At 31.8% G+C, this 27,818-nt stretch overlaps 2 protein-coding genes across 3 annotated transcripts; one reads left to right on the top strand and one right to left on the bottom strand.

The window, feature by feature from the left end:
- Window positions 1-121: 121 nt before the first annotated feature.
- Window positions 122-24,661, top strand: LOC103571618 (protein sidekick). 2 transcript variants are annotated; one of them, XM_014444515.2, is made up of 12 exons: window positions 122-1,375; window positions 11,373-11,468; window positions 12,683-12,862; window positions 14,087-14,300; window positions 14,427-14,600; window positions 14,671-15,030; window positions 15,106-15,233; window positions 16,414-16,530; window positions 17,062-17,181; window positions 17,717-21,964; window positions 22,344-22,990; window positions 23,368-24,661. In XM_014444515.2, the coding sequence occupies exons 1-12, from the start codon at window positions 1,279-1,281 to the stop codon at window positions 23,608-23,610; spliced, it is 6,624 nt and encodes a 2,207-aa protein (XP_014300001.2). In that variant the 5' UTR covers window positions 122-1,278; the 3' UTR covers window positions 23,611-24,661. The 2 variants fall into 2 exon arrangements, with proteins under 2 accessions (XP_014300001.2, XP_053598811.1); XM_053742836.1 differs by lacking the exon at window positions 16,414-16,530 and having other exon boundaries at window positions 23,368-24,660.
- Window positions 24,662-25,878: 1,217 nt separating this feature from the next.
- Window positions 25,879-27,798, bottom strand: LOC103575177 (uncharacterized). Its single transcript, XM_053742837.1, has 2 exons — window positions 26,879-27,798; window positions 25,879-26,005 (listed from the first exon to the last, which is right to left on the bottom strand). The coding sequence occupies exons 1-2, from the start codon at window positions 27,219-27,221 to the stop codon at window positions 25,965-25,967; spliced, it is 384 nt and encodes a 127-aa protein (XP_053598812.1). The 5' UTR covers window positions 27,222-27,798; the 3' UTR covers window positions 25,879-25,964.
- Between the last annotated feature and the right edge of the window lie 20 nt (window positions 27,799-27,818).

Here is a 27,818-nt window from a genome sequence, read left to right on the forward strand (position 1 = left end):
CATATGGTATATGGACGTCTGCGTTTATTGGCTGGTTTAATCTACCAATACAAATCCAGTTACTACCGTTGTGTATATTCAAGTTACATTCCAAACTCCTCAAGAAAGAAAACGAGTCTTTGACGTGCGTTCGGCGGGATTCACGTTCAATCACGAGCTCATTTCATTTGTACACTTACACATTTTATTTCAAACTCATAAATTAAATTTAAAATTTAATTTCACGTATTATCGAGTAATCGAATCAACATTAAGTTAAATAATTTAAATATAAAAAAAGTATAAGTAAATTTAACTTGTGAACGTAAAGGTGAAATTTTTTACGGAGACAATAGGGTAACGAAGCCACGACCTGATGCCAGGTAAAAAGAGTCCACAGGGTTGCCAGGTCTTATGTTTGACTGTATTCCAGGTGAACGTGTGTTTAAAGCCCAGTGCAGTATTTTATTATAAAATTAATCAGTGAGTGTTTAAATAATTGTAATTTAAATTCAAATTTGAATTATTGATTGCGATCAGTATTTGAAAATTTATATAAAAAGTGAAAGTTTATTTGTTTATAAAAAAGTAATATCGCGTTGAGTAATTTAATGATTTTAAAAACTGATTGTCAATATGGCAAATGATGATAATGACATACTGATTACTATTTAATTACATTACGGTAATAATAGATAATGTAATAAAAATATTTATTTGTGTCATGAACGTCAATTTGATATTTCCCGGATGGAGAGCGAGGAAGAAATGCTATTATTTTATTTAAAAATAACAATTAATTATTTAAATAATTAACAAGTTAAATTCAAAAAATGAAGACGCGTAAGTTAATGAGAGACAGGTGATTATAATTATTATTATTATTTTTTATTTACCTTGGAAACTATTTCCTCGGCGACGATTTCTAGTGCATTGTTTATCTAATGATTTAGTTTTATTTACGTCACAAGAGACTTTAAATATTTATTATGTATTATTATTATTATCATTGTTTTAATGTTGGTATATAAAAAAATCTAAGACTTCTTTATATAATTCCTGGTTAGATTGTTGGGATTGTGTTTATTGTGATAAGTTGCAAAAGGAAGTAGAGATTGTGGACAATGAAGAGAACTCGGTGGAACCGTTTCAACGTGTGAAAGTTCGGGAGTTCGTTTATTGTTTATCTGTAAAACAAACACTAATTATTTATGAATTATTGGTATTATTTAATAGTGTTAGGATCATTTATATGACTGGATTTATTTGTTTATTACAAAGGAAGTGGATTTTTTAAAGATGACTGGGAGGTCGTCTGGAGGACGAGTACGGAGACTCGTTATTCTTTTTACGATTTATATTCTTCTCAATACTGATAATGCATCCGGTGCTGCTGGTAAGTTTTATAATTTTATTTATTCCTTTGATATATTATTATTATTATTATTATTTTTTTAATAATTTTATAGACACTAAAAAATTCGTGGAGTAAATTTGGAGTAAATGCTCAGCGGATGACTGTTTATTTATTTAATTTCGGAGTGAAATTTACTCCGAAGAGTTTATTTTAAAATTAAAATTTTGAATCGGAGTAAATTTGGATTTAAATAAAGTCCAGATTACTCCGAAATCATTCCGCTGAAGACGAACTCTATTTACTCCATGATCATGAAGTTAACGGACAATTTAAAATTTTCTGATTTTTTTAACAAATTAATAGCCAAAAAAAAAAAAAACTAAAAAAATGTACGTGTAGAAAATTAAAAAATCTATAAGTGCAATTTTTTGAAATATTTTTTTTTTGTAATTTATTGTTTTAAAAAAAATAAAAAAATTATTAGACGTCGACTAACTTCAGAATCATATTCACTCCGTATGCGAATTTTTTTGTATAAACTTCGGCTCCGAGTGACGGAGTGAATTTGGATTCAAACAAAATTCAAATCACTCCAAAATCTCTCCGCTGAAAAGACAAACTTCCTATTGACTCCATATTCAGAGTGATTTTTTGCAAAAATTCTGGAGCTCCAAGTGACGGAGTGAATACGGATTTAAATAAAATCCAAACCACTCCGCGGAAAAGACAAATTCTCTATTTACTCCATATCCGAAGTGATTTTTTGTTAAAACTCCGGAACTCCGAGTGACGGAGTAAATTTGTTTGAATAAAATTCAGACCACGGCGAATTTTACAGTGTGCTATTATACTGTAGTATTTTTTCATAACTCATCTTTACAAATTTAAACATCAGCGTAAATCTGTAAAGAATGTTTAATAGCGATAAAATGACGCAGAGAATCAACATTCATTTAATAACCCAGGTGAATCATTTTTAATGATAAATTTCCTGGTTAATGAAAATTACTAACTCAAAAAAATACATTGAAGTAAGTAAATATAGAGTTTTAATAGGATTGGAAGATGAGCGATAAAAAGGGCTTTTAAAAATGAAGAAACAAGCAAACGATACATCAAAACATTCACCACGCCCTAGAAATAATACTTAAATCCCCTTTTAACAACACTCGTAATCAAATAAAAATAATCTAACCCCGATTTGTTTAAAAAAAAAACCGCACTCAATGTGCTTAATCTTCCCCAGAAATTTTTTTCTGGGTCACAAAGCCGCATCTGTTCGACTGAGTTTTGAATTGATTATTAACGAGGTGTTTCGCATCTGCAACGTAAGCTTGTGTCTATATCATGATTCAATAGGGTACTGAAGGGTGCCAGAGTGTCTCGTTGACGAGTAAGAGCATTTGGGATCCCAGACTGTCATGATTAAGAGGAAGATAGAGTTCAAGAAGAGTACAAAAGGGAGAGATTAAAGAAAGAAAGTAATTGTGACTCTAATTAGGATTTATTACTCTAGTTTTATTCGTCGGTCAATTAATTAATTGAGTTAAACTGTTGACCTGGAACACCGTAGGCGTTAGTTTCGACAGTTGAGACACTTGTTACAAACGCCTGCAAGTGTTTGTTCATCCGGATCAAATGTCATTTTATTTCTTTACACAAGATAAGAGAAGAAAAGAGAAGAGCTCAAGAAACTAAAGCCTGGTTTGCTGTCTTCTATTTGCTGCGTTATTTACACACTTAATGTTTACGTACATGTGATGTAATATTTTATTTTCAGGTGCACTGAGATATTAAATAAAATAATTCAAGTAAAGTAAATAACCTGTGGATCTGGTATGTGGATTTGCTACAATCATATCAGAGATTACGCTTATTTCCTTCACTATGTTCGAGGTCATCTTGTGTACATCTACAGCCAGTAGTAGAGCTTCATCGTATCGGCAATTAGTTGGTATGCCAGCAACAAGCAAACCTGTCTCACCACTTATATGTGACTCAGATGAGTAGAGAGCCAAGTAAAGAAAACGTCTTATACAGCAACTAGTACTCATCATCTATTATCATTCTTTATCGAGAACCTGATTCTCTCATCCATGAAAACCATAATACTAAACAGCTTTACTTATTTTATGTATATATTTGTATACAAGAAAATAGTACAGAGTATAGAGAATTATACAGTGAAGAGTTTATGTGAGATCGGGCACATTGAGGGGAATAAAATATTTACAAGAAATAAAATTCAAGACAAAGAGTATATTTTAAAACTAAACGTTTAAAAGAGAGGAAAAAAAAATATAATAATAATAAGACAATTGGATTTGCGTGATTCTACACGCCCTCCTTACTTTAATCACTCGTTGTATTGAGTAGAGTGTGGCCCTTATCCTGTCCTTCGTCCTCGGAAACATGCCAGGAACGCTAACGCGTCGTCCGCCGGATACGTCTCTCCCTCGCCTCAACCCCTCTCATACCTCTCTAGAACCGCATCGGCCTCGTTTTTACCATTCACCTGCGTTCTATTCACGTACAATGTCTTTCCCACCATATAATTCTGATGTTCCACACACTCTTTTTGACGGTGATGCTTTTTAAAAGCCATTCCTACAATTTATATACAGCACCAAATGTAATGAAACAAACCATAAGGTACAAAAAAATTTTTTTTTAAAATCCTACGGGATCATTTTAACTACAACTGCTACTATATTTTTATTTTAGACAACTAAACATCTGCCTGCATGGAAAATATCTTAACTTCCGAGTTTTTCTGATCGGAAAAAAATTAACAAAGAGACGAAAGATACTTGAGCTTGATGTAGATATTTATAGAAACATTTATTTTTATTTTTGACACATGTCTAATGAAAAATAAAAATTATAACAAAATATTGTATCTCGATAAGGTAATAGAAGATGATCTGAGAGCAATGACGAAGAAATCGAGAACTTCGTGGACGAGAGGCCACGGATGGGATACGAGTTGTGATAAAATATAAAAAAACAATACGACGTCGAGTGGAAAACTGGATGTTGTAGTTACGCTAGAGTACTTATACGTATTGTAATGTAAGAGATATCTGCTACAAACTATACCACTACGACTATTAAGTGTGTAATGTGTAATGGTAGAAGTATACAATATAATGCAGCAAACTATCTATATCTAGTGTTGATCGCAAGTCAGGCGATCATCAACCGTGAAATTACTCCACTCACTCGATGATACATTCGTAGGTATTATGTACCAAGTCTTACGTCTGATGAACTTTATTTTGAGAAAAAATATACTTATGAAATTTGAATACTATTTTTGAAGCGATAAATCATTTCATCACATTCTTTTACAGATAGGGACTGAGATTGATGTGTTGGTTGATGTAGACCTAAACCCATTAGGTTTAAAAATTTTTTGGGTGATGGTAGAGTGATACTGTTATATATGTAGTAGGGCGACCTAAAAAAACAGACATTTTTTTATTTTTGAGTCTTATACAATAAAAAATTAGCGAAGTGAACGCGAAGTAAATTCGGAATGGATGATTGTTTATTAGGTTGGTCGTTAAAAATTAAATTTTCTCAGACGCCTCATAAAATTTTCATATGAGACTCAAAAACAAAAAAAAGTGGGGTATTTTGGGCCACCCCAATATGTAGCGGATTCTGACAATATATAAATATATATGGGAATGTACAAGCCAAGTTAAGAAGGCAATAGATTTTATAAGTAAAGAGTATGGAATGCAATAGGCAGACGTATATCCAGCACACGTGTTTGCCATCTACAATATTTTCCAAGTAAAAGTACCGGCTCTTCGACTTAACTTTTACGTGCGTATACTCTTATATACTATATGAGCATGTAATGCGTAAGCTGTAAGCTGTTGCGGGAATACTTAAAGTTCTATACCCATGATATAAGAAAGAGAAAGAGGGAGAGATGAAGATTCAAAAATGAGCAAGAAAGAATGAAAAGGCTGATCAAGAAGTAGTAAGTGTACTCTGTAGTGGCATAGGCAGTAAAGGGACGAATGAAAAATAATAATAATAAAAAAAAAAAAAAAAAAAAGAAACAGGAGTTTTAAAAGAAGAGAGGAAGGAGTGAGAGAGCCTTGCCGGGGGCGGTCACTGGCCCCAAGACCACGATACCACGAGACATTCTACTCTAACTCTTTTCCTTCTTTTTTATTATTTCTTTCGAGATTATTCTTCTTTTTTATTATTTTATCTATACGTCTTTGTGGTCTAGCGTCACCTTAGTCACCACACGCTTGTTCTAAAACACCATCACAGGTTGTTTATAATAAAACAAAAAATTACGTACATAAAAAGTAATTTTTTCGTTTCGCTGACTTTGATTTTAAAATTTCCGCAGTATTGGAAAAAATAATATTGGACTGGAGTTAAGTTGGAATAAAGCCAGTGGACTTTTATGCTCACAGGAATATCGACAGAACAATTTCTTTAGCTAGCTTATACTTTATGGTAGTCTAAAAACGGTTTACGCATAGTTATATATATATGTACATTATATATAGGAGTCGGTTTAGTGTAAAAGAGAACGATTAGACAGAAACGCCCTTCGTTATTTTCCATGGCACGTTCCATATGCATTTAAACTTTACTCCACTTATTTTATTCCCTTGACACTTGGACTTATGGCCCGTAACAGCTGAGCAATAAATATAAAAAAAAATTTTGTGAATGAAAATAATAACTAGAGAAATAGCAATCATTATCTTCCTCGTTTTCTGTTTCAGGCCTAGACTGTTAAAACAAAATAAATTAAAAGATAATTTGATACGGAATTTTAAAAATAATTTTCCAAGTCTGGATTTATTTTAAACTTATAAAATATGCAACGAATGCTGGTTAATTATTTTTTTAATTATCGTCTATATGAGGAGGTAACTTTTACTTTTGTGAGATGAAGATTAAATTAATTAAAGTCCATAAATAATTATTAATAGAGCGAATCACGTTGGATAATTATTAGAACATGTGATGTAATTTTAATGTTTTTATTTTTAAGGATCTAAGTGAATAAGTGATGATGAATATCTGTGTCGAATCAGACAATTGAGTAATTGTTGATGAGCTAATGGCTATTATCATATAGATCATCAACCGGAATTTCGCTTCAGCCAATCTAACCATAAAGAAAGTTTTATAAATAGACTCTACTCATCATAAGAAAACTTTCTTTTCTGTCTGCACTTTCTTGTACTTATTTGCGTGACAATTTCCCTTTAAGGGCGGGCTTGTTTTTAAATAAATTGAAAGTTTATTCTGAGAATTTTTTTTTAAACAACCACTGAGAATATATAACTTTTGTGGAAATTATATTTTTTCGAGTAATAAATCGATAAAAATTATTGCATTCATTTCATATCTAGAGCGAAGTCATTTTTTTGACAGAAGAAAATCAAAAGTTATTTACACTATTGCAAAAAAAATCAAAAGATCGGGAAATGAATTTGGACTTCTTCGATTAAGAAAATTATTTCGAATGAAATCTTCAAATTTTTGCACCAAAAATAGATAAAGTATGAAATAAAATTTCTATTTTAATAGTGGGATAAAAGTACACTGTAAAAAAAAATCGGGGTAAGTCCAAACACGGTGTAGGTGTTAAACTTTTCGGTGTTAAGTTTTTACATTGAAAACGGTGTCAAACGAACACTGCCGCCAGTGTAAATATTCTTTATTAGTGTTAAAAAAATTTTCCGGTGTTAAAATATTTTACTTTGTGAATATTTTTAATTACTCGATTGCTATAGCTAACGCAGTGTTTTTATTAATTAATTAAATTATTGGTGATTGAAATGGTGGGCGTAAAATTGTGTAATTTTTAAATATATTACGTACAATATAAATAATTATTTAAATAAGTACACAGCAAAATTGAAATTCTCTCCAGATAAAATTCATTAAATTTTTATATTTTTTATATGAGTGTGAATGTAGCAGACATCAGACAAATTTGAAATTATAAAAAAATAGAGTAAAGAATTAAAAAAAAAAAACATTTATAAAAAATGCACTTATTAATTCTTAAATTTTTTAAATGCGCATTTTTTTAAAAATTTTATATTATTAATTATTTACTCTTTTTATTAATAATTTTAAATTTGTCTGATGTCTGCTATATTCCCACTCATTTTTTTATTTGTAATACATTTTATTTTCTGATTTCTATACGTGGATTTTTTTTTTACTCCGACTTAACACCGCCTACACCGGTAATATTGTAATACCGCTTTTCTTACAGTGCACTTTTGAACAAATTTTAAAAATGAATTATATCATTGGGTCTTTTACAAATTATTTCATTTTAATTTTACAAGTGTCAAAAACTGGCCGTAAAGTGGCCAAAAACGGTACCTTTACCCTTGAAAATTCCGAATAGCATAATTTCTTGTAGTAAAAATATACAATGATTCAAAAATATTTTTTTCTCTCAGTGCATAAACAAGAATACTTTAAATTAAAAAAAAAAAAAATAATAAAAAATCAATGACAATTTAAAAAAATTAAATTTAATGAGACAAATTGAAAACGATTTATATAAAATAGTCTAAAGGTTCATTCAACTCACGTGATATTCGATTAAGCAAAGTTGGCAGAAGAACAGCATAAAAAAAGCCGTAGAGTCTGGAGGGATGATTTCACCACGACGAAATCGCGGGTGTTTTCACCCTGGCTCAATCTGCTGCTGCTGCTGCATAGTGGACGTGTTGGTGATGAAGAGGTAGAGGTAGAGGTAGAGGAATAGAGTACTGGCGAAAAAAGAGAAGACTGATAGGGCACTGAGACATGCTTGTGAGACGAAACACAAGACAGAGACGGATAAAAAACCTGCAAAATGTTGCGCATTGCGTCTTACTTGCCGAAAACTCCATACAGCAGGAAGTGCTTCCATACAGATAATTTACAACTACGTGTTAACTCGTGAATTCTCTGCATTCTAGAGGTGATCAACCTTGCATTGTTCCGCGACACCTAAAAATAAATAAAGTTACCACACTGGCAAGTAATTTATTAATTTTATTTAAATTTAAATTTTGTTTTTGAAAATTTAATTAAAATGTTTTTTTTTTTTGTTTTTGAAGCTACATGCTTTTTATAACGTCTGTTATGAATGAAAATACGAAGATGTCCCTGCGCTAGTGTACTTATACACGAAGCAGAACTCGAGTATGCAGCTGTTCTAGATCATAGGGTGACGAATAGCTAGACAATGAAGGGTGCTTGAACAAGTCGATATTATTATATATATACATATAAAAAAGGGGTTGCCCAGGTGTTGCGAATGACTGAGAACTACCGTTAAATTTGAGCAGACATGAAGATGGTGAATAAAAAATAAATAAAAGTAATAATACAGTGGCCATAAACTGGGAAATGTCAGGAAATTTGGAAAAGTATCCAGGAATTAAATTGCGACGGTTCAAAATTTGAAAAATTTCAAATAATACACTAGTCAAAAAATTAAGGAATTTAAAAAATTGCAAATTTTCAAAAGATTTTCCCCAGGTTACTCGAAGGAAAATGGTCGTAAATAAAAACAAAAAAGACAAATTGTAGCTTCAAGTGTCTAGTTTTCTGATCTGGCCTTTAAATTTCTTTATTATGCACGGGCAGAAGTAATTCTAAGAAAAGCATCGAAAAAAAAATTTTTGCTCGTCTTAAAAACGGTCCACGGGCTTCAACAAATTTTTTTTCGATAATTATGATTGATATTTTATTACTCTGGAATCGCGCATAATAAAAAAATTTAAAGACCAGATCAGAAAACTAGACACTTGAAGCTACAATTTGTCTTTTTTGTTTTTGTTGTACGAGCATTTTTCTTCGAGTTACAACCTGGGGAAAATCCCTTAAAAATTTACAATTTTTTAATATCCGTAATTTTTGTGATTAGTGTATTTTTAATTTATTTGAATCATTAAATTTCTTATTAAATATTTTAACTTACATATTTTTAACATCGAGTAATCAAAAGTCCGCCATATCAATTTATTTTATTGACTTTTTTTGGTTTTTCGCATGATTTAATCATCAGATTTAATTATTGACAATGAAAACAAAAACTTTGAATATCAATGCTACGAATAAAATTTCTGAACAAAGGAAAAATGTGAAAAACTTTACTGTAAAACCGGGAAAGGAAATTTAAAAATGATTTTTTTGCGGCCACCCTGTAATAAAATAATCGAATAAATTTATTTGAACTTTTGTATTTTTTTCCATTAAATTTATGAGTACAAGAGATCTGAAAATAGATTTTAAAAGTCTTAATCTCCGAATGCTAGATTAAGATAGGGTAGCAGGGGTGTCGGTGTGTGCTGATGTGCTCGAAAAAAGAGATAAGAGGCTGGGGATAAAATCCAACTAAACTCAACTCAGGACTATTCGAGAGTATACGAGAGGAAGAGGAGTTGCTGTGCCTTCAAGTGGCATACACTCTTGAAATTTCATCTTTTGCTGTTGTGGCGGGCGCCGCTCTTGCTTTTATTTCTTCTCTCCCTACAACAAAATTTTTATTTCTATCTTTATCCCTCCGTACTTAGAGCTAACTATAATACTTCTCTCTTTACTTTGCTTTGCTTTACTTATTCCTCTGTACTGCTCTTATTTAACTGCTGCATTTGCCAGTACGTGACTCTGATTGAATGCGATTGAGGCCTACGTTGCCTCACATCACTCAATTGTTCTTTTCTCATTATTATCATTATTATTATTATTTTTTTTTCCGTTCATTCTCTCTTTACTTTATTTGTTCTCTTTTAAATTCATCGGGAATGTATTACGAATGACTGAATAAACTCTTCGAGCAATTGTTAAGAGCAATAAACCGTTCAGTTAACCAGAATAAACTTTTTATACTCCAATTTGCCTTTACAATGTACTAATAGTATATACATAATATTATTAAATTATAAAACTTCCAGTTATAAGTAAGTCTCTACTTGTTATTCGTTGAATTTTATAATGCAATTACCCGTTGGCAATTTAAATAAATAAATTTATTAAATATACCAGCCTTGGATTTTTAACGATAAAAAAAATATGCAAAGGTCATTAAAAAAACTTTTTTTTTTTGTGAAATGTATGAGCAATATGAAAATAATTCCACGTGTCGTTTAAACTTTCGTTTTGAGTATCCCATTCTCTTGAAGAATTAAATCCAATGTCCTGACTCACTATTTTATTATAATATATATATACCTTCTTTATAAATATATATATGTTGAGTAAGAGTAAAAGGACACGGTGAGAAGGCCATGAAGTATAAAAGGGGAGTAAAAGAATTTTTGTGGGCTCTACTCCAACGTAAAAAGAGTTAAATATATATATGTGTGTGTATATATGTATGTATAATATCAGAGGTTTTGAATTTATTTAATGGTATATCCGTTAAAAATGAAAATAAAGGAAAAAAACGAAGGAGAGACAGAGAAAAGAGAGGGAGAGACATTGTAGTCATTTACAATTACGTGGACATGCCTGAGTAAACACAAATATAAAAAATGTAAAAAAAAGTAATAAGCGTAACTAAATAACAGTATATCTATTGAAGTAATAGTGTCATTAGATTGGTGATGTTTTGCCCTCAGCCTTGAGCTTGTCTTTATAAGTTAAACCTCAAAGAGGTCTTAGCAAGTCTTTCAGTATTGATGGGCTCTTTGTCCGGCTTCTTACGCTCCTCTCCTACCGACATCACTATCACCCACCGCCATGTAGATTATCTTACTTTATAACAAACTCTTTTTCATTATATATAGTTCATCAAAGTATCTTTTGAATTAAATGTTTCAATGCTCTGGTATAAAATTTTATACCGTAGTTTCTTTGATGGCCGAATTTATTATTTAAATAAAAATTACTTGCTTCCTCTGCGGAGGTTTTATCTCAAAAAATAATAGAGTTGGACATGAAATATTTTTTTAATTACGGTCATTTTGTATGCAATTTTTTACGTTACCAATCGAAGTATTGATATATATATTTTTGTTTTATTTTGTTTCAGAATCCTTACAAGAGCCAAGATTTACCACACAACCATCTGGTATAAGCAACATATTGATAGAAAATAGAACAAAAATACTTCAATGTCAAGCACGAGGTAAATTGTCATCTATTTTTTTTTAATTAATTAATAACTTATAAAAATATCGCGTCTACTGATATTTGTAACTAATTACTGATAAAAATATTTACTTCTTTAATTAATTGATTGATAAAAATATTTAATTAATTTACTATCGCATGACTGAAAGTAATAGATAACTTTTTATCAAATAAATCTAAAGCATTTTGTAATTTATTTCTTCAATTAACTAATCGATATCGACATCAGTAGAAAACTCTTCCTATTTTATACTTTTTTACAAAATGACTTTTACACAAAAAAAAAAAAATTTTCGGCGCATGAGAAATTTATGACGTTAGCAGACATTAAAAATTTTTTGATTTTTTTTTAACAAATCAACTAGAAAAAAAAGAAAAATAAAAAAATGAACATGTAGGAAATTAAAAAATCTGTAGGTGCAATTTTTTAAAATATCTTTTTTTTTATAATTTATCGTTTTTAAAATATCCAAAATTTTTAGAAGTCAGCTAATTTCAAAATCATAAAAATTTCCATTATGAAATTTTTTCGCGCCCTGAGAAAATTTACGTTTTCAATTTATAATGAAAAAAATTTCTTAGGGTAAGTAAAAATTTTTGCGTCAAGAAATTCTTTTTTTCATTGTATATATTTTCTGTCGGGCAAAAATTTCTCATCTCCAAAATTAAAAATTTAAAAAAATCGCCACCGTGAAAAATTCCATTTTTGTAGAACGATAAAAAATTGAAGTTGGGTTTTCTACTTGAAGTTTAATAAATTCTGCAACAAATAATCAACGACATAAAATTTTACTATCAAACATTTAATTAAAATCGTAAAATTGGAGTAAAAGTAATTGGTAAGACAATAAAAAAAAATATTTAAGATAAACTTTTATTGAGTACTTGAAGTATTTAAATACAAAGCAATCCTTTATTTATTTTGTAAGTGAGATTATACGTTATTGATGTATATAATCTGAGAGTATATATAAGTATACGGTAGCCCGAGAATGCCAAAGAAGCATCGAGACAAACGATTGGATCGAATGACTGAGGGTGAATGAAGCCATAGAATTTCCGAAACTCGTCGAGTGACAGAGATAGATTTTAAGAGGATAGAAAAAGATAGAAATGTAATTTGATAAGAAAGAGTTGCTTGTACATATACTACTTATATAAAATAAATATAAAAAACTATATGTTTTATTAACATCCTTTTTTTCCCAGGATATCCTCCACCAAAATACAGGTGGTTCAAAGACGGTGTCGCGCTGAGCAATGAATTTACATCAGAGTCATTTTGGCGGATCCAGAACGCAAATAAAAAAGATGCTGGAGTTTATTACTGCGTTGCTAGCAATGAAGTCGGTTCAATTTTCAGTGAACGTGTTACTTTCTCAGTTGCATGTACGTATTTATTTAATTATTAAATTTATTTTTATTTAGCTATTCTCGGTTTATTTTTAAGTATCCATAACTTCCTGTAATTACAGAAGCTAAAATAATAATTTTATGTCGAGTATTCCGAGTACTTAATATTGTTTTTATATTAAAAAAAAGGCCACTCGGCATTCGAAGTGGAAGTAGATTTTTCACTATTTCTTTATTTTAAAGTTTCAAGATAAAATTGAATCAAAAATTGATTTTTTTTAATTTTTAATGAATTTCGAACTTAAAAATCGCCAGCCATAAAATTTGAAAATTTAAATTGCCGCCTTTTTTTAAATACTTAACCGATTTTAAAAATTTTTGAATTTGATAAAGAGAATTGTCTAAAAAATAAGTATATAGAATTTCAAAAAGTTCATTTCAATAACATGAAAACAAAGAAATTTTAAGATAAAGTCTCTTATCATTTTTTGATAAATCTATTTTTTGAAAAGTTATTGTAGCTTGAAGTCAAATTTATAGTAAATTTTGAGGTCTTTTTACTTTTCCGGCGAAACTATCAGATTTATCACAAAATACATAGAATCTTTTTTGTAGGCAATTTTATTCCCTATCAATTGCTACTGATAACATTTTTTGAAATCCGCATTGTTTTCGAGTTATTTCCATTTTAATGTCAAGCTTTAAAAAAAAATTGTGTTTTTATCGAAGTCAAGATCTTGACATTAAAATGAAGCTAACTCGAAAACAATGCGGAATTTCAAAAAACTTTATTAGAGATAATTTGTAGAGAATAAAATTCTCTACAAAAAAGATTCTATGACATTTTGTGGTAAGTCTCATAGTTTCGCCAGAAAAGTAAAAAGATCTCCAAATTTTCTATAAATTTGACTTCAAGCTTCAATAACTTTTAAATAGATGAATTTATCAAAAAATGATCAAAGACTTTTTTTGTAGAACGTTTAATTCCCTACAAAAATATATCCTGAGCTTATTTGTATAATGAACCATTGCCGAGGTATAAAATTCTACTGAAATTTTTTTTTCCTGTTATTTAAATGGGAAATAAAAAATTGCAATGAGCGACCTCTAAATATTAATATTAAGAGCTCATCTTTTAACAGGCATTTTATTTTACCTCCTTACAACTATGTAATAGGGACATTCATAAGATAAATGCGATAGATTTTTATGAACTCTCCTAGAAAAACCTAGATACATATTACAAATTATAACTTACAGATATGGGAGTATTTAAAGACCAGACAGAAAAGGTAATAAGTGTAGGGTACGGCGAAGCAGCTATTTTAGAGTTACCACCTATCGAGAGTCATCCAACACCCGACGTCACCTGGTCAACGCCAGACGGACCAGTACCTTATGGTATTAATTATGCAACGAGTCAGCGTAGGCTTCTCATCTTGAATGCCGGCGACAATGACGAAGACTTGTATAGGTAAGAAAATGAGACCGTAACGTAACGTAAGACTCTCGTCAAGATCTTAAGTTATGACCGAGACTATAACGTGGATCTCAAAAGGCCATATTAATATATAACGATTACTTCAATTTTTTATTCAAGAGCTCGGGCTATGAACACACAAATAGGCAAAGAGGAGTACAGTCCATACTTTAAGCTTGAAGTAATTGGCGATCCAAATGTTGAAGTTGCGCCTTCCATTATTATCGCTCCAAATGACACACAAATTGCTAAAGACCAACCAGTAACTTATCTTGACTGTATTGCAAATGCACGGTATGCATTAATTTTTAAACAATTTAAAGTTTTATTAGCAATTATTTATTAATTAATCGTATTGTTAAAGTTCATTACACGAGTTAAGAGTTCTCTGGACAAAAGACGGCGTACCAATTGAAAACGCCCATATCTCATACAGCTTCAATGACTTGTGGAACCGGACACTGGAACTTATCTCTGCTAATTTAACATACACTGGAGTCTACACATGTCATGTTACACTTCGCAGCGGCGGATATCCGATGATAAATGCCAGTGCTCGGGTTGATGTTTTTGAGAAGCCCACGTTTGTTAATGAATTAAAACGCGAGACTCACGGTGATTATGGATCAACTGTTTTGATTCCCTGTGAAGTTGTTGGTGTCCCTATGCCTAAAATAAGTTGGTACCATAATGCGGAACCAGTTGATTCTTTTCTTGGGACCAAGTAAGTCTTTGTTACTATTAGATGAATTTTATTATTTAATTATTAGATTTTTTTATTGATGACAAATTACTTTAGGTTTGATATTAAAGAAGATGGTACGTTGGTTATCAAGAGACTGACGATGAGTTACGCGGGAATGTTTCAGTGTTTAGCTTCGAATGATGCGGGTGAATCTTCTAGTTACACGTGGCTTAAAGTCAAGAGTTAGTATTTTATTTTTACTGTATTATTATTAGTATTATTTTAGGGGTATGCGAATCAGGTTCGACTCGAATCAAACCGAATAATTCAAATCTTTTTGTATTATTTAAATTTTTTCAAATTGTTGGTAACTTTTAGAATAATTCGAAAGTTTTTGAATTATTTATAACTTTTAAATTACTCGATTCAAATCGAGAAAATTTTCCTTAGCTTTCAAATATTCATTTTTTATTTAAAGCCATTCTTAGACAGTGTCCCGCACTTTTGAAAAATTTAAATGACTCAACTGTCATAAATGTATCAAAGTTTTATCAATTGATTAAAAAAAATTTAAGCAAAGGACAATTTCGCTGAGATAGAAATAAAAAAAAAATTACTTACAATTGACATCAATTTGGAGGTAAACGAAATTTGGAAAATAAATTTCAATAAAATCTTTATGTCAATTTTTATGATATAAATTTTCAAATTTTTTAGGCTGAAATTTATTTACCAAATTTCGTTTAACTCATAATTGATGTCAACTGTAAGTGATTTTTTAAATATTCAATATCTTGACGACATTGTAACTAAGACATTTTTTTCCAATTAATGCTTTAATTTTTTAAAATTAATTACTTAATTAAATTTGAATACGATTATGGGTTGAAAGTCATTGCTTAGTTTTTACAGTAACCAAAAATTATTTTTTTGTAGATTCGTATCTAAAGGCCAGTTTTTCAAACCAGGTTCAAATTGATATTGCTAGTATATTTATATATCAATAATATTTATAATAGTTATATACTAGCAATATTTAAACCGGATTAAAAATAAACCCAGTTTGAAAAACTGGTTCTAAGCTCTATTTACCTCTGATAAAAATTTGAATTATTCAAAAATCTATTAAAATTTTACGTCATTCAAAAGAAAATTTTAGAATTCGTAAATTTTCAAATAATTTGAGAGTTTACAAATAAATCAAAGTTTCATATTATTCGAAAAATTCAAAATTTTGAATTCTTCGATTCGATTCCATATAAATAATTCGTGATCTCGAACTACTCGCACACTCCTAATATTATTATTATTATTACTATTAATTATAAATTGTTAATTAAAATGAGTAAAGTAGTTGCTACATGACTAACGCGTAATTTATACGATTGATATGTATATTTTTGTATGTAATTGGCTAAACAGCAGGCAAAAGATCCGGCATGAACTTGTTGAAGAGAGTGGCCCGATGGGCTGCAGGCTATCGAGTAGTCAGGGTACGACAATCCGACCGGCGCTTTGAATTCAGTCAGTATCCAGAGAGTAAGATTACAATTACGAAGACGATAAAAAAAATCATGGCATACTCGATTGAACGAGATATAAAGCTTTTATTTTTTTTTTAACACAGTTGTGACACGTTCTGTAGATAATGAACAAAAAAAATATTTTTTATTAGTTTTTTTTTATACTTTTTTATAGTCACTAGGCACAGCTTGACGTGCGACACCTTTTTTTATCATTTGCTTGTTTACATTTTCATTTTATCAAACTTATTATCACTTTTATTGTGTGCATTGCCATCGGAATCACTACGAGCCTGTTCCAATTTCCTAATCCATTTTTTTTTATTATTATCGTTATTATTAAAAAAAAAATATGCAGTAGTAACGAGTCAAGGAATGCTGAATCGTGATATTAGATGCCGACTTTTTTTTATTACAAGGAATTTATGGGATACGCATCTGTTTTATTTTATTTTATTTGAACCAATAAAATACACTTTTAGAAATCACGCATGAGATTGATAAATAAAATTTAAATGTATAATTTAATGAACTTTTAAAATTGCAGCTTCAATCCCGATTATGGAGACCAGCCCGCGAAATTTGACGGTTTTGGATGGAAAAGACGCGACGATAGTTTGCCGAGCTGTTGGAGCACCGATTCCTAATACGACGTGGATTTTTAATGGTAAAAATTTATACTTAAGTTTATTCTCAGACAGTCTCTCCCCGATTTTTTAAAATATTCAATGAACTCTCAATTGTAATGATCGAAATTAATTTAAAAAAAGTCAAAGCATTAGTTGAAAAAAGGGCATCACAGTTACAATTTCGCTGAGACAGATTTTAAAAAAAATTACTCAGTTGACGTCAATTAGGAGTCAAACGAAATTTGGTAAATAAATTACAGCCCAAAAAAGTTGAAAATTTAAATTATTAAATTGACGGAGATTTTACTGAAATTTATTTAACAAATTTCGTTTAAGGGATTTTTAAAAATAACAGTAAAATCTCCGTCAATTTTTTAATTAAAATTTTCAAATTTTGTACACTGTAAGAAATTTTTTCTGTTAAAAAATTTAAATACTGTTTTGACAGTTCAAGGTCATTGAATATTTTTAAAAACTAGTATTGGAGTAGTCTCTGTCTGAGAATGCCCTTAATCCTATTTTTAGCGTTATTAAAATTTAATATCCATATTAACTCCGCTCAATTATTTTTAGATACGATACCAGTGGAGATAGCCGGCCGTGTTCAACTGCTTGACACTGGGGACCTTTCAATCGCGGCCGTGAATTTAAACGACGCAGGAAAATATACTTGTATTCGTTCGAATGATGCGGGCTCCGTCAACGGATCAGGTTATCTGTCAGTGCACGTCCGGACTCAAATAATCCGTCCCCCAAGTGACACATCAGTGCTTCTGGGACATACAGCAAAGCTTGAATGCAAAGTATCCAACGACCCAAGTGTCCCTTATGACATCGACTGGTTTTACAATGCGCAGTTGATAAATCGAGCGAGTTCTCGGGTAAAAATGCGTCATGACGGTACTCTGGAGATCGGCGCAGTCCGCGCATCTGATGTGGGCGAGTACACATGTACTGTTATCTCTCCAGGTGGTAATGAGACCCGCAGTGCACGTCTCAGTGTAATTGAATTACCATTCGCTCCAATAAATGTAGTCGCTGAACGTGTCGAAAGTATTTCCCCGCGATCTGTCAATATCAGCTGGGTGCCGGGTTTCGACGGCAACAGCGAGATAAAAAAGTTCGTCGTCGAACGTCGTGTGGTACCAGAAACTGGACCCATAGCTGATTCACTGTCCAACTGGGTCGTGGAAAATGACAACGTGTCTTCCCAAGTACGCTGGTGTCTTCTCGAAGATTTAAAAGCCGCAGCTGCTTATCAATTCCGCGTGACTGCTGTCAATCTAGTAGGCGAAGGACCTCCTTCTGAGCCGAGCAACGTCGTCATACTTCCGCAAGAGCCACCATCAGGACCACCCGTTGGATTCGTCGGCTCAGCAAGATCTGATTCTGAAATCATCACTCAGTGGCAGCCGCCTTTGGACGAGCACTGCAATGGGCACATTCTGGGTTACATTTTAAGATACCGTCTCCATGGTTACTACAACCAAAGCCCGTGGATTATACAGAACATTACTAATGAAGCACAAAAAAATTATTTGCTATCAGACTTGATAACTTGGAAAGATTATCTGGTACAAGTTGCCGCGTATAATGACAAAGGTGTCGGTGTATTTACTGATGGACTGATTATCAAGACGAGAGAAGGAGTTCCTGAAGCACCACCAACTAATGTGCGAGTGAAAGCCATCAACTCAACGGCGGTCCAGGTCTGGTGGAAGCCACCAAACCCACAGAAAATAAACGGAATCAATCAGGGATACAAAATCCAAGCATGGACTCGCGGAAATTTAACTGAAGACAATGAATACAAGTCTATCAAAGTACCGCCGAGTTTATTTGACCCGCTCGCTGAACAGTCAGCTATCATAAGTGGGTTAAAAAAATACACAAAATATAATATTACGGTTCTTTGTTTCACTGATCCAGGTGATGGGCAAAGGAGTAACCCCATTGAAGTACGAACTAGTGAAGATGTACCAGACGAAGTTGAAAATTTACAATTTGATGACATAAGCGATCGTGCGCTGACAGTTAAGTGGAGTCCGCCGAGCGAAATAAACGGCGTACTGACGAATTACCAGCTAAAGTACATGATCAAAGATTTGTCAGAGTCATTGCGTGTTTTAAATTTTTCCGCGGATACGTTGTCTAGTAAAGTCGAACAGCTTCAACCAACAACGCATTATAAATTCGAAGTAATCGCCTGGACGTCAAAAGGCCCTGGAAAATCACGAGTTGCTACTATTCAGTCGGGCGTTGAACCAGTTCTTCCAGAACCACCTTCAAAATTAGCTCTATCTAATATAGATGCATTTTCAGTTGTTCTCCAGTTCACACCGGGTTTCGACGGCAACTCCTCGATAATCAAGTGGACCGTTCAAGCGCAAACAAAACGCAATACCACATGGTACAACATTTATGAAGTTTCAGATCCGGATGCCAGCACAATTACTGTCAGTGGATTGACTCCATTCATGCAATACAAACTGCGTTTGATTGCTAATAATGTCGTCGGTGCTTCTAAACCTTCTGAACCAACAAAAGAATTCCAAACTATTCAAGCTCCACCTTCGCATCCACCAATGAATGTCACAGTCCGCGCGATGAGTGCTACTGAACTCCGTGTACGCTGGATTCCTCTTCAGCAGCTTGAATGGTACGGCAACCCACGAGGTTACAATGTGACGTACACCGAAGTGAGGACTAACAAGTCTCAAAGTATCACCATTGAAGACCACACTGCCAATTCCTACGTCTTGGAAAACATGGAAGAGTTCGCGCTCTACGAAATTGTAATGCAGGCATACAATGACGTTGGCTTTTCTTCGCCAAGTCCGAAAGCTATTGAGAGAACTCGTGAGTCTGTGCCGTCAGTAGGGCCGTCGAATGTTGAAGCCAATGCTACGTCGTCGACAACAATTCTAGTTAAATGGGGCGAAGTTCCGGTAGAACATCAGAATGGGCAAATAGAAGGCTACAAAGTTTACTACAGCGCAAATGGTCGCTCCTCATTCCAGTATAGAAACATTCCGAAGAATACTACATTCACTACGACCCTTACAGAGCTGAAGAAGTTTGTTCAGTACCATATCCACGTGCTAGCTTACACGAGACTCGGCGACGGAGCGCTAAGTACTCCGCCAGTTCGTGTCCAGACATTTGAAGACGTACCGGGACCTCCATCAAATGTCTCGCTTCCTGATGTGAGTTTTTCTAGCGCCCGTATTATTTGGGACACGCCTGAGGATCCGAATGGAGAGATTCTGGGCTACAAAGTCATGTATTATTTGAACAACAGCCAGGAGAGACAGTTCTCGAAAGAGGTTGAAGCAGAAGCGCGTACATTTACTGCTACTGGTTTGGAATCTGAGAAGCATTACATGTTCCTAGTAACTGCGCAAACGAGATTGGGCTGGGGAAAAACGGCTTTTGCGTTGGTGCTAACGACAAATAATCGCGAAAGACCGCAACCTCCATCCACACCTCAAATTAGCAGGTCCCAGGTCCAGAGCAGACAGATAACGTTCTCTTGGACACCGGGAACTGATGGATCGGCGCCTCTGCGCTATTACACAGTACAAAAATCAGAGAATGCTGGAGCTTTTCAAGTTATTCCTGAGCGCGTGGATCCATCTCTCACGTCTTACACAGCAAATAATTTGAAACCATTTACATTTTACCAGTTTCGTATACAAGCGACCAATGACATTGGCCCGTCAGACTGGAGCGACGAGTCTGCGCAAGTACAAACACTTCCTGCAGCTCCGTCGCGTGGTGTTACGGGTCTCAAAGTCGTCCCCATCACTACGACAAGTATCGAAGTTCACTGGGATATGATTGAAGAAATTCACTGGAGTGGAGATCACACTACTGGAGGCTACCGAGTCGTTTATCAACCGGTTTCTGATTTTCCTACGGCACTTGAAGCGACGCCAAAGCAGGAAATAATCGGTATCAATCAGACTAAAATGATTCTGAGTGATTTAATGGAGGACAGAAATTATGAAATTGTCGTACTGCCATTTAATTCCGAAGGAGACGGACCTCCAAGTCCACCAGTTACCGTTTACGTCGGCGAAGCCGTACCGACTGGTGAACCTCAAGGTCTTAAAGCAGAGCCTATTTCCTCGACAGAAGTATTTTTAAAATGGAAACCGCCTCAAGCGCACATGCAAAACGGCGACTTACTTGGCTACAAAATATTTTACCTGGTCACTGACTCACCTCAAGTACTAGACAAAAAACAAGAAGAAGAAATCGAAGTTGTACCCGCGACCTCTCTGCAACACAGCCTAGTTTTTCTGGACAAATACACTGAGTACAAAGTCCAAGTATTGGCATTCAATCCCGCTGGTGATGGCCCACGTTCGCCTTCGATTACTGTTCGTACGAAGCAAGACCTGCCCGGACCACCTAGCAATCTCCAGTTCACTGAAATCACCATGACGAGTATGCGCGTAACTTGGGATCCGCCTAAGCTACGCAATGGAGAAATCGTCGGCTATGTCGTTACTTATGAAACCGCTGAACAAAATGACAAATTTAGCAAACAAGTCAAGCAAAAAGTAACGGAAACAAGTCTTCTGATTCAGCCTCTAGAAGAGGAAGTCACGTATACTTTTACAGTACGGGCTCTGACAATAGATTTTGGTCCTCCAGTATCAGGGAATGTTACAACCGGTCCTCAAGAAGGCTCTCCAATGATTCCAACAAATCTCTCCGTCACCAAAACTGTCTCCTATGTCCATTTAAAATGGAAGAATGGCGCGTCTGGCAAAGGACCTATTCTTGGTTACTACATTGAAACTCGCAGAAAAGGTAAACTTATATTTCTTATAGCAATTTTATAATTAAAAAATAAAAAAATATTGAGGGAAATGTCATGTCCTCATGTCGTTTTTTTTCTGGGACAGCCAAAGAAGATTGGCAGCATTGTAAGTGGATTTAAAAAAATACCCCGATTGGATTGTTTTGAGTTTATTAAAAATAATAATTATTTATTAGGAGCGCATGAATTTATTTCATTTTTTTTTCATGAGAAAATGCCTTCCCGTATTAACAAATTTATTTTGATTAGTCGTAGAGTGTGAGGTAGCTTGTAATTTAACCAAGTACACATTTAAATTAAATCATAATTTGTAATTATTTGGGAAAGGATAAAAATATTTACTGTAAATTTTGTATTTTTTTTTATCAGATGACTCCCGGTGGCAGACGATTGCGAAGAGCGACAACGGGCCGCTTGATGAATTTACGATATCTTATCAAAATCTTTTGCCATCGACTGCGTACCTCTTCCGTGTAATTTCTTACAACCGTTACGGTATCAGCTACCCCGCTTATTCAACGGAAACAATTTTAACCCCGTCGAAATTATACTTGGAGTACGCGTACCTTCAGCACCGTCCATTTTACCGGCAGACCTGGTTCATGGTGACACTTGCCGCGACGTCAATAGTAATTATCATCATGGTCGTTGCTATTTTGTGCGTGAAAAGCAAGAGCTATAAATACAAACAGGAAGCACAGAAGACTCTAGAAGAATCCATGGCAATGGACATTGACGACCGTCAGGAATCTGATCTGTCACTTTACCGCACGCGGCCTTCTGGTGGTACTCTGAGTATTGGAAACGGATGTGGGACTTTGGGTAAACGGGGCACTATTGCCAGAAAATCAATGCATCCCCCACCGCCGCCATTGCACGGGAAATCTCCACCAAGACCTTCGCCAGCCTCCGTTGCTTATCATAGCGACGAGGAAAGTCTCAAAGGATATGATGAAAATCCAGATGACAGCAGTGTCACGGAAAAACCATCAGAAATAAGTTCGACAGACTCTCAGGTAATTTTTTATTTTAAAATATTATTATTCTGTCGATTGGCTGAAATTTTGTCATTGATTAAAACGATTGGACCGAAAAAACATACGTCTCGCTGAAAAAGTGCTATTTTTGTCCGGCGATATCTTTGAAAAATCGGCTGATTTTTACATCTGCGGCAATCGCAGCATCTAATTGCAACAGAAACTTAAAAAGAATTTTTTTCAATTTTTATTTTTCATATAACTTGTAGACTACTCGACCAATCGACTCTAGATTCTAATTAGTTCTAAGTCCTAATGAGCCCTTTCGATTGCAGTCAATCGATATTTTAATAATTATTTTTTAATCCAAATAAATGAGAAATTTTAATTAATAATTATAATTTATTTTTGTCTAGGGTTCGGAGAGCGAAAATGAAAGTGTTCAATCAGATCCGCATTCATTTGTAAATCATTATGCAAACGTTAATGATTCATTACGACAATCGTGGAAGAGACAAAAACCAGTACGAAATTATTCGTCATACACAGACTCGGAACCAGAAGGAAGTGCCGTTGTAAGTTTAAACGGCGGACAAATAATAATGAATAACATGGCTAGATCACGAGCTCCACTTCCTGGTTTCTCGTCATTCGTTTAATTAAATATCGGCTTTAAATAATTTAATTAAATGGAGAAATAAATAAAATACTAATTTTAATTGCCGATCGTTTTATATCGGCACTATTGTGATATATACCTTATTAGATTATTAAAATTTTTTAATGATATTTATACCTGCGATTGTTAAACCGATCTCGATAACGAGGATTCAGCATTCAATTGCTTTAGATAGAATTTTTTTTTTTTTTTACTAATAACGATTTTTAAAAAATATTAATGATAATATTTTTCATTTATTTAATTAAATAATAAAGCTTTATTGTATGTATGTAAACATAAACATTGGCATAAATATATGTCACCTTCATATCAGTTTAGAATAATTAGATCACCGATCTCTAATCATGAAACACATACTCGTGCCACTTAATCTATCGTGATTATCAAATAATTATTAGAGTAATTAAAAGAAAAAAATATAATAATTAAAAATGAATTTTAATTAACATAAAAATGTACTTTATAAACATATAGTAATTTGTAAATGAGTGCTTTCTTTTTATACTAATGTACTTTTTATAATGTCGTCATATCATTTTTAAAAATGAAGTTAATTATAATAATTAGGGTAGTAATTTAAGAAAAATAATAGAACTGATTGAAAGAATAGATGCGATTAAATGTGTGCTTGGTCACGAGTTAATTAATTATAAAATTTAACTATTTCTTTTAATACAAAAATGTAAATATGCAATATTTATCGACTGAATTTAATACTTCTTTCTATTTTTTGTTTTGTATTACGAGTTTGAAAAAAATTTGTTCCAAAAACTTTCGTGGCGGGAGCTGCCAAAATTGAAAAAATTCTGAACTTTAAAGTGAACATTTTTGTAAGTTTGAAAAATTTGGAAATTGAAAAATTTTTAACTGGTGGAGGTTTTTCCAGTGGGTTATTTTTTGAGCGAAATTAATCTAATTTGATAATTTTTTGGGTTTGAAAAAAATTAAAAACAAAGGATTATAAAGATTTTCGATTTTTACCAATGATACTAAAGTTAGCCGACGTAAAATAATTTTAGGATTTTTTTTTTTAAATGAAAATTTTAAAAAAGAAATTTATTTAAAAAATTGCACTTATAGCTTTTTTAATTTTCTACATGTGCATTTTTTTAGATTCTCATTTTTATAATTAATTTGGTAAAAAAAAAATCCGACAATTGATAATTGTCTACTAAATTCCGGAACTGCTCTTACCAGAATTATTCAGGTATCAGGCAAAAAAAAAAAAAAAATAAAAATGATTTGAAAATATTCATGACAACATTTTTTGACTTTTATTATAAATTTTTGGAAAAAGTTTTTTTTTATTTTTCATATTCATCCAATCGAGTGATTGGAACTAATTTTGGATTTTTTATATACTCACAAAATTTTCAATTCAAATAAATTTTGCTTAAAAAATTAAAAAAATAAAAGTCCTCAGTAGTTCGAAATTTTTCACACTAATTATTTTAAAATTCCAAAAATGAACTTGAAATTCAAAATTGTCTTAATTTTGGAAGTCTGACAGAAGAAATGTCAGGAACGTTTTTGAAAAAAATTTTTTTACGCGGATAGTAATTGCCAGTAATTAAATATCGGCAGCTAAAATATCCACTAATATTTATGTATTTTTTTTTTTTTTTATTTTACGTTGTAATAACGATGAAGTTAAATACTAAAAGGCTGATTTTTATCTTTTTATATTCTTATTAATGCTTTTACAAAGCATATTATTATTATTGCTACTATTTAAAATAATAAATAAATATCAATATTATTTTAAGAAAATCCCTGATGGCGGATAAAGATTGCGGTGACTTAAAATTCAAAATATATATATTATATATTAATTATACACACACTGCCCAAGTATTTAGTTCAAATGGAATTTATGATTTATTTATAATTTTTAGAACTTCAAACTGCCTTATAAGTTTATATATAAATATGATTAAAAAATACGATTCAAAATAATTTTATTTCAATCATAAAATAATTCCATTTAAAATTTATCCAGCAATTTTATGATCAAGTGTAAGAAGTAAAAATCTATTACTTTTGTATCGGCAAATTATAACTCAGTTATTAAATTATCAAATCGATGTAAATTGGAATTTTAAATTTTAAGTTTCAAAAAAGTAAGTAATTTTAAATCGTATTTTCAAAACAGGAAATAAAAGTAAATAAAAAAAAATATTAATATTGAAATGCTATAAATAAAAATGTAAGTTTTTTTATTGTATAAAAATCTTCTGGAGTAAAATATAAAAGTTATAAATTTACAGTTACAGTATTTATAAAAATTATTAATAAATAATTATATTAAATATTTGTTTGAATTTTTATTTCTTATTGCAATTGCTGACACTGTTCAGGTTCGCAGGAATCATCTGAAAAAATATTCAATAAATTAATAAATTGTAATTTGAATATTACATGGTGATCACAGATTTTTGAAACTGAAATTCCCTGACTTCTCCAGATATTCCAGTGAAATAATTTAAAAATTCCCTGACCATATGTAGTAATATTAAATCATTGGAAATATTTATTTAATTCCAAATAAAATGCCATAAGTCAATTCAATAAATGATCAATTATTGTCGTTAAATGAAACTTTATTTTATTATTTGTCAATGTTCATAGGTTTTTTTTTTATTTATTAAATGAATAATTCATTATTTTTTATTTTAAATCTATGTTTTTATATAACTTACTCTATAATAAAATATAAATAAAATTTTCATTTTCACTAGAATAAATTTCATAAATAAGAACGTTTTATAGAATATTAATAAAATATTAATCAAGTACGCGAATAATAAATATAGTGAAACTTATTAGTTAAATACTTGTGTATACTTTTAATGTTTTTGGTTTTTTAACTTGTCAATATGCATGTTAATAGCTTGTAGTTCCTGACGATTGGTTTCTACTAAGATTTTTTTTTCTAGCAGCCTTTTTAATTCAAACTGCTTCATTTTTTCGCTATTGGAATCAATTTCTACTAATTGTTTTAAAAATAGTATTACAATCACATTCGCGCCGCGCCACTTTTTGAACAGTTTTTGATAAAAAAAAAATTTATCGGATTTTTTCAGTCAAAAAAAAAAAAAAAAAAAAGTAAAAATTTTTCCATTTGTGACGAAATTTCCTGACTTTCCCCTGATTTTTCCAGTATATTTATAATTCCCTGACATTTCCAGATTTTCCAAAAATGTGGCCACCATTTTAATAAAAAAAATAATAATTAAATTACTTACTTTCATCATCTAGTTGCGATAATTGTTCAAAAACAGTACGAAGATGCGTTTCCAAGCATTCGAAGTCCAAATTTATTTGTTTCGACGCACTATTAATCTGAGAGTTCAATTTTTCGATTTCATTTGCAAAAAAGTCTATTTCACTCTGAGTTTTATCAGTTTTCAAGTAGTCAACTTTTATTTGATTCAACATTTCTTTGCTGTCACGTAACGATTGCTGCATTTGACAATACAGAGCCATTCTTGAGTCTATTTCATCAGCCAAAATTTGTGTTGACTCAAATACATCCACGTTCTCTTTGTTTTTAATTATTTTTGGTACTTCGATACTTGCACAAGCCATTTTACACTTTTCAAAATATTTTATTTAATATCAACGTGGAATTATTTATTTTACACTTGAAACTCGGGCAAAGTTAGCGACGATGTGAACAGCTTGGAAGCTAAGACTTGACTAAATTTAAGACCCGAAATTTTAAGTATTTATATGCTAAAACTCGGTAAATATTAAGTACTTAAGGGTATTTTAGAATTTACCAATGGTGACTAATTCATTGATCATTATCATTATCTTGGCATCTTCAAGATCTTTAAAGGTACAGACGTAATTATAAACCTATTAGTACCTAAGCGAGATTATAAACATGTACCTGAGTCTTTTTATGAATCTTAATGATAAATATTTTATGAATCTTTGTATGAATTTTAATGAGAAAAATTTTTAATTGCTATTTAAATATTAAGTAGCAAACATTAAGGGTATTTTCAGACATTTACTGTCCCTAATTTTCAAAAATATTCAATGACGTTGAACTGTTAAAGTATTAATGAAAACAAAGAGAACGCAGTTACAATGTCGCTGAGATACAGACTTTTAAAATAATTAGTTACTGTTGACATTAATTAGGAATTGAACGAAACTTGGTAAATAAGTTTTAGT

This window comes from Microplitis demolitor, chromosome 2 (genome assembly GCF_026212275.2).
Source record: "Microplitis demolitor isolate Queensland-Clemson2020A chromosome 2, iyMicDemo2.1a, whole genome shotgun sequence".
NCBI classification, from domain to species: domain Eukaryota; kingdom Metazoa; phylum Arthropoda; class Insecta; order Hymenoptera; family Braconidae; genus Microplitis; species Microplitis demolitor.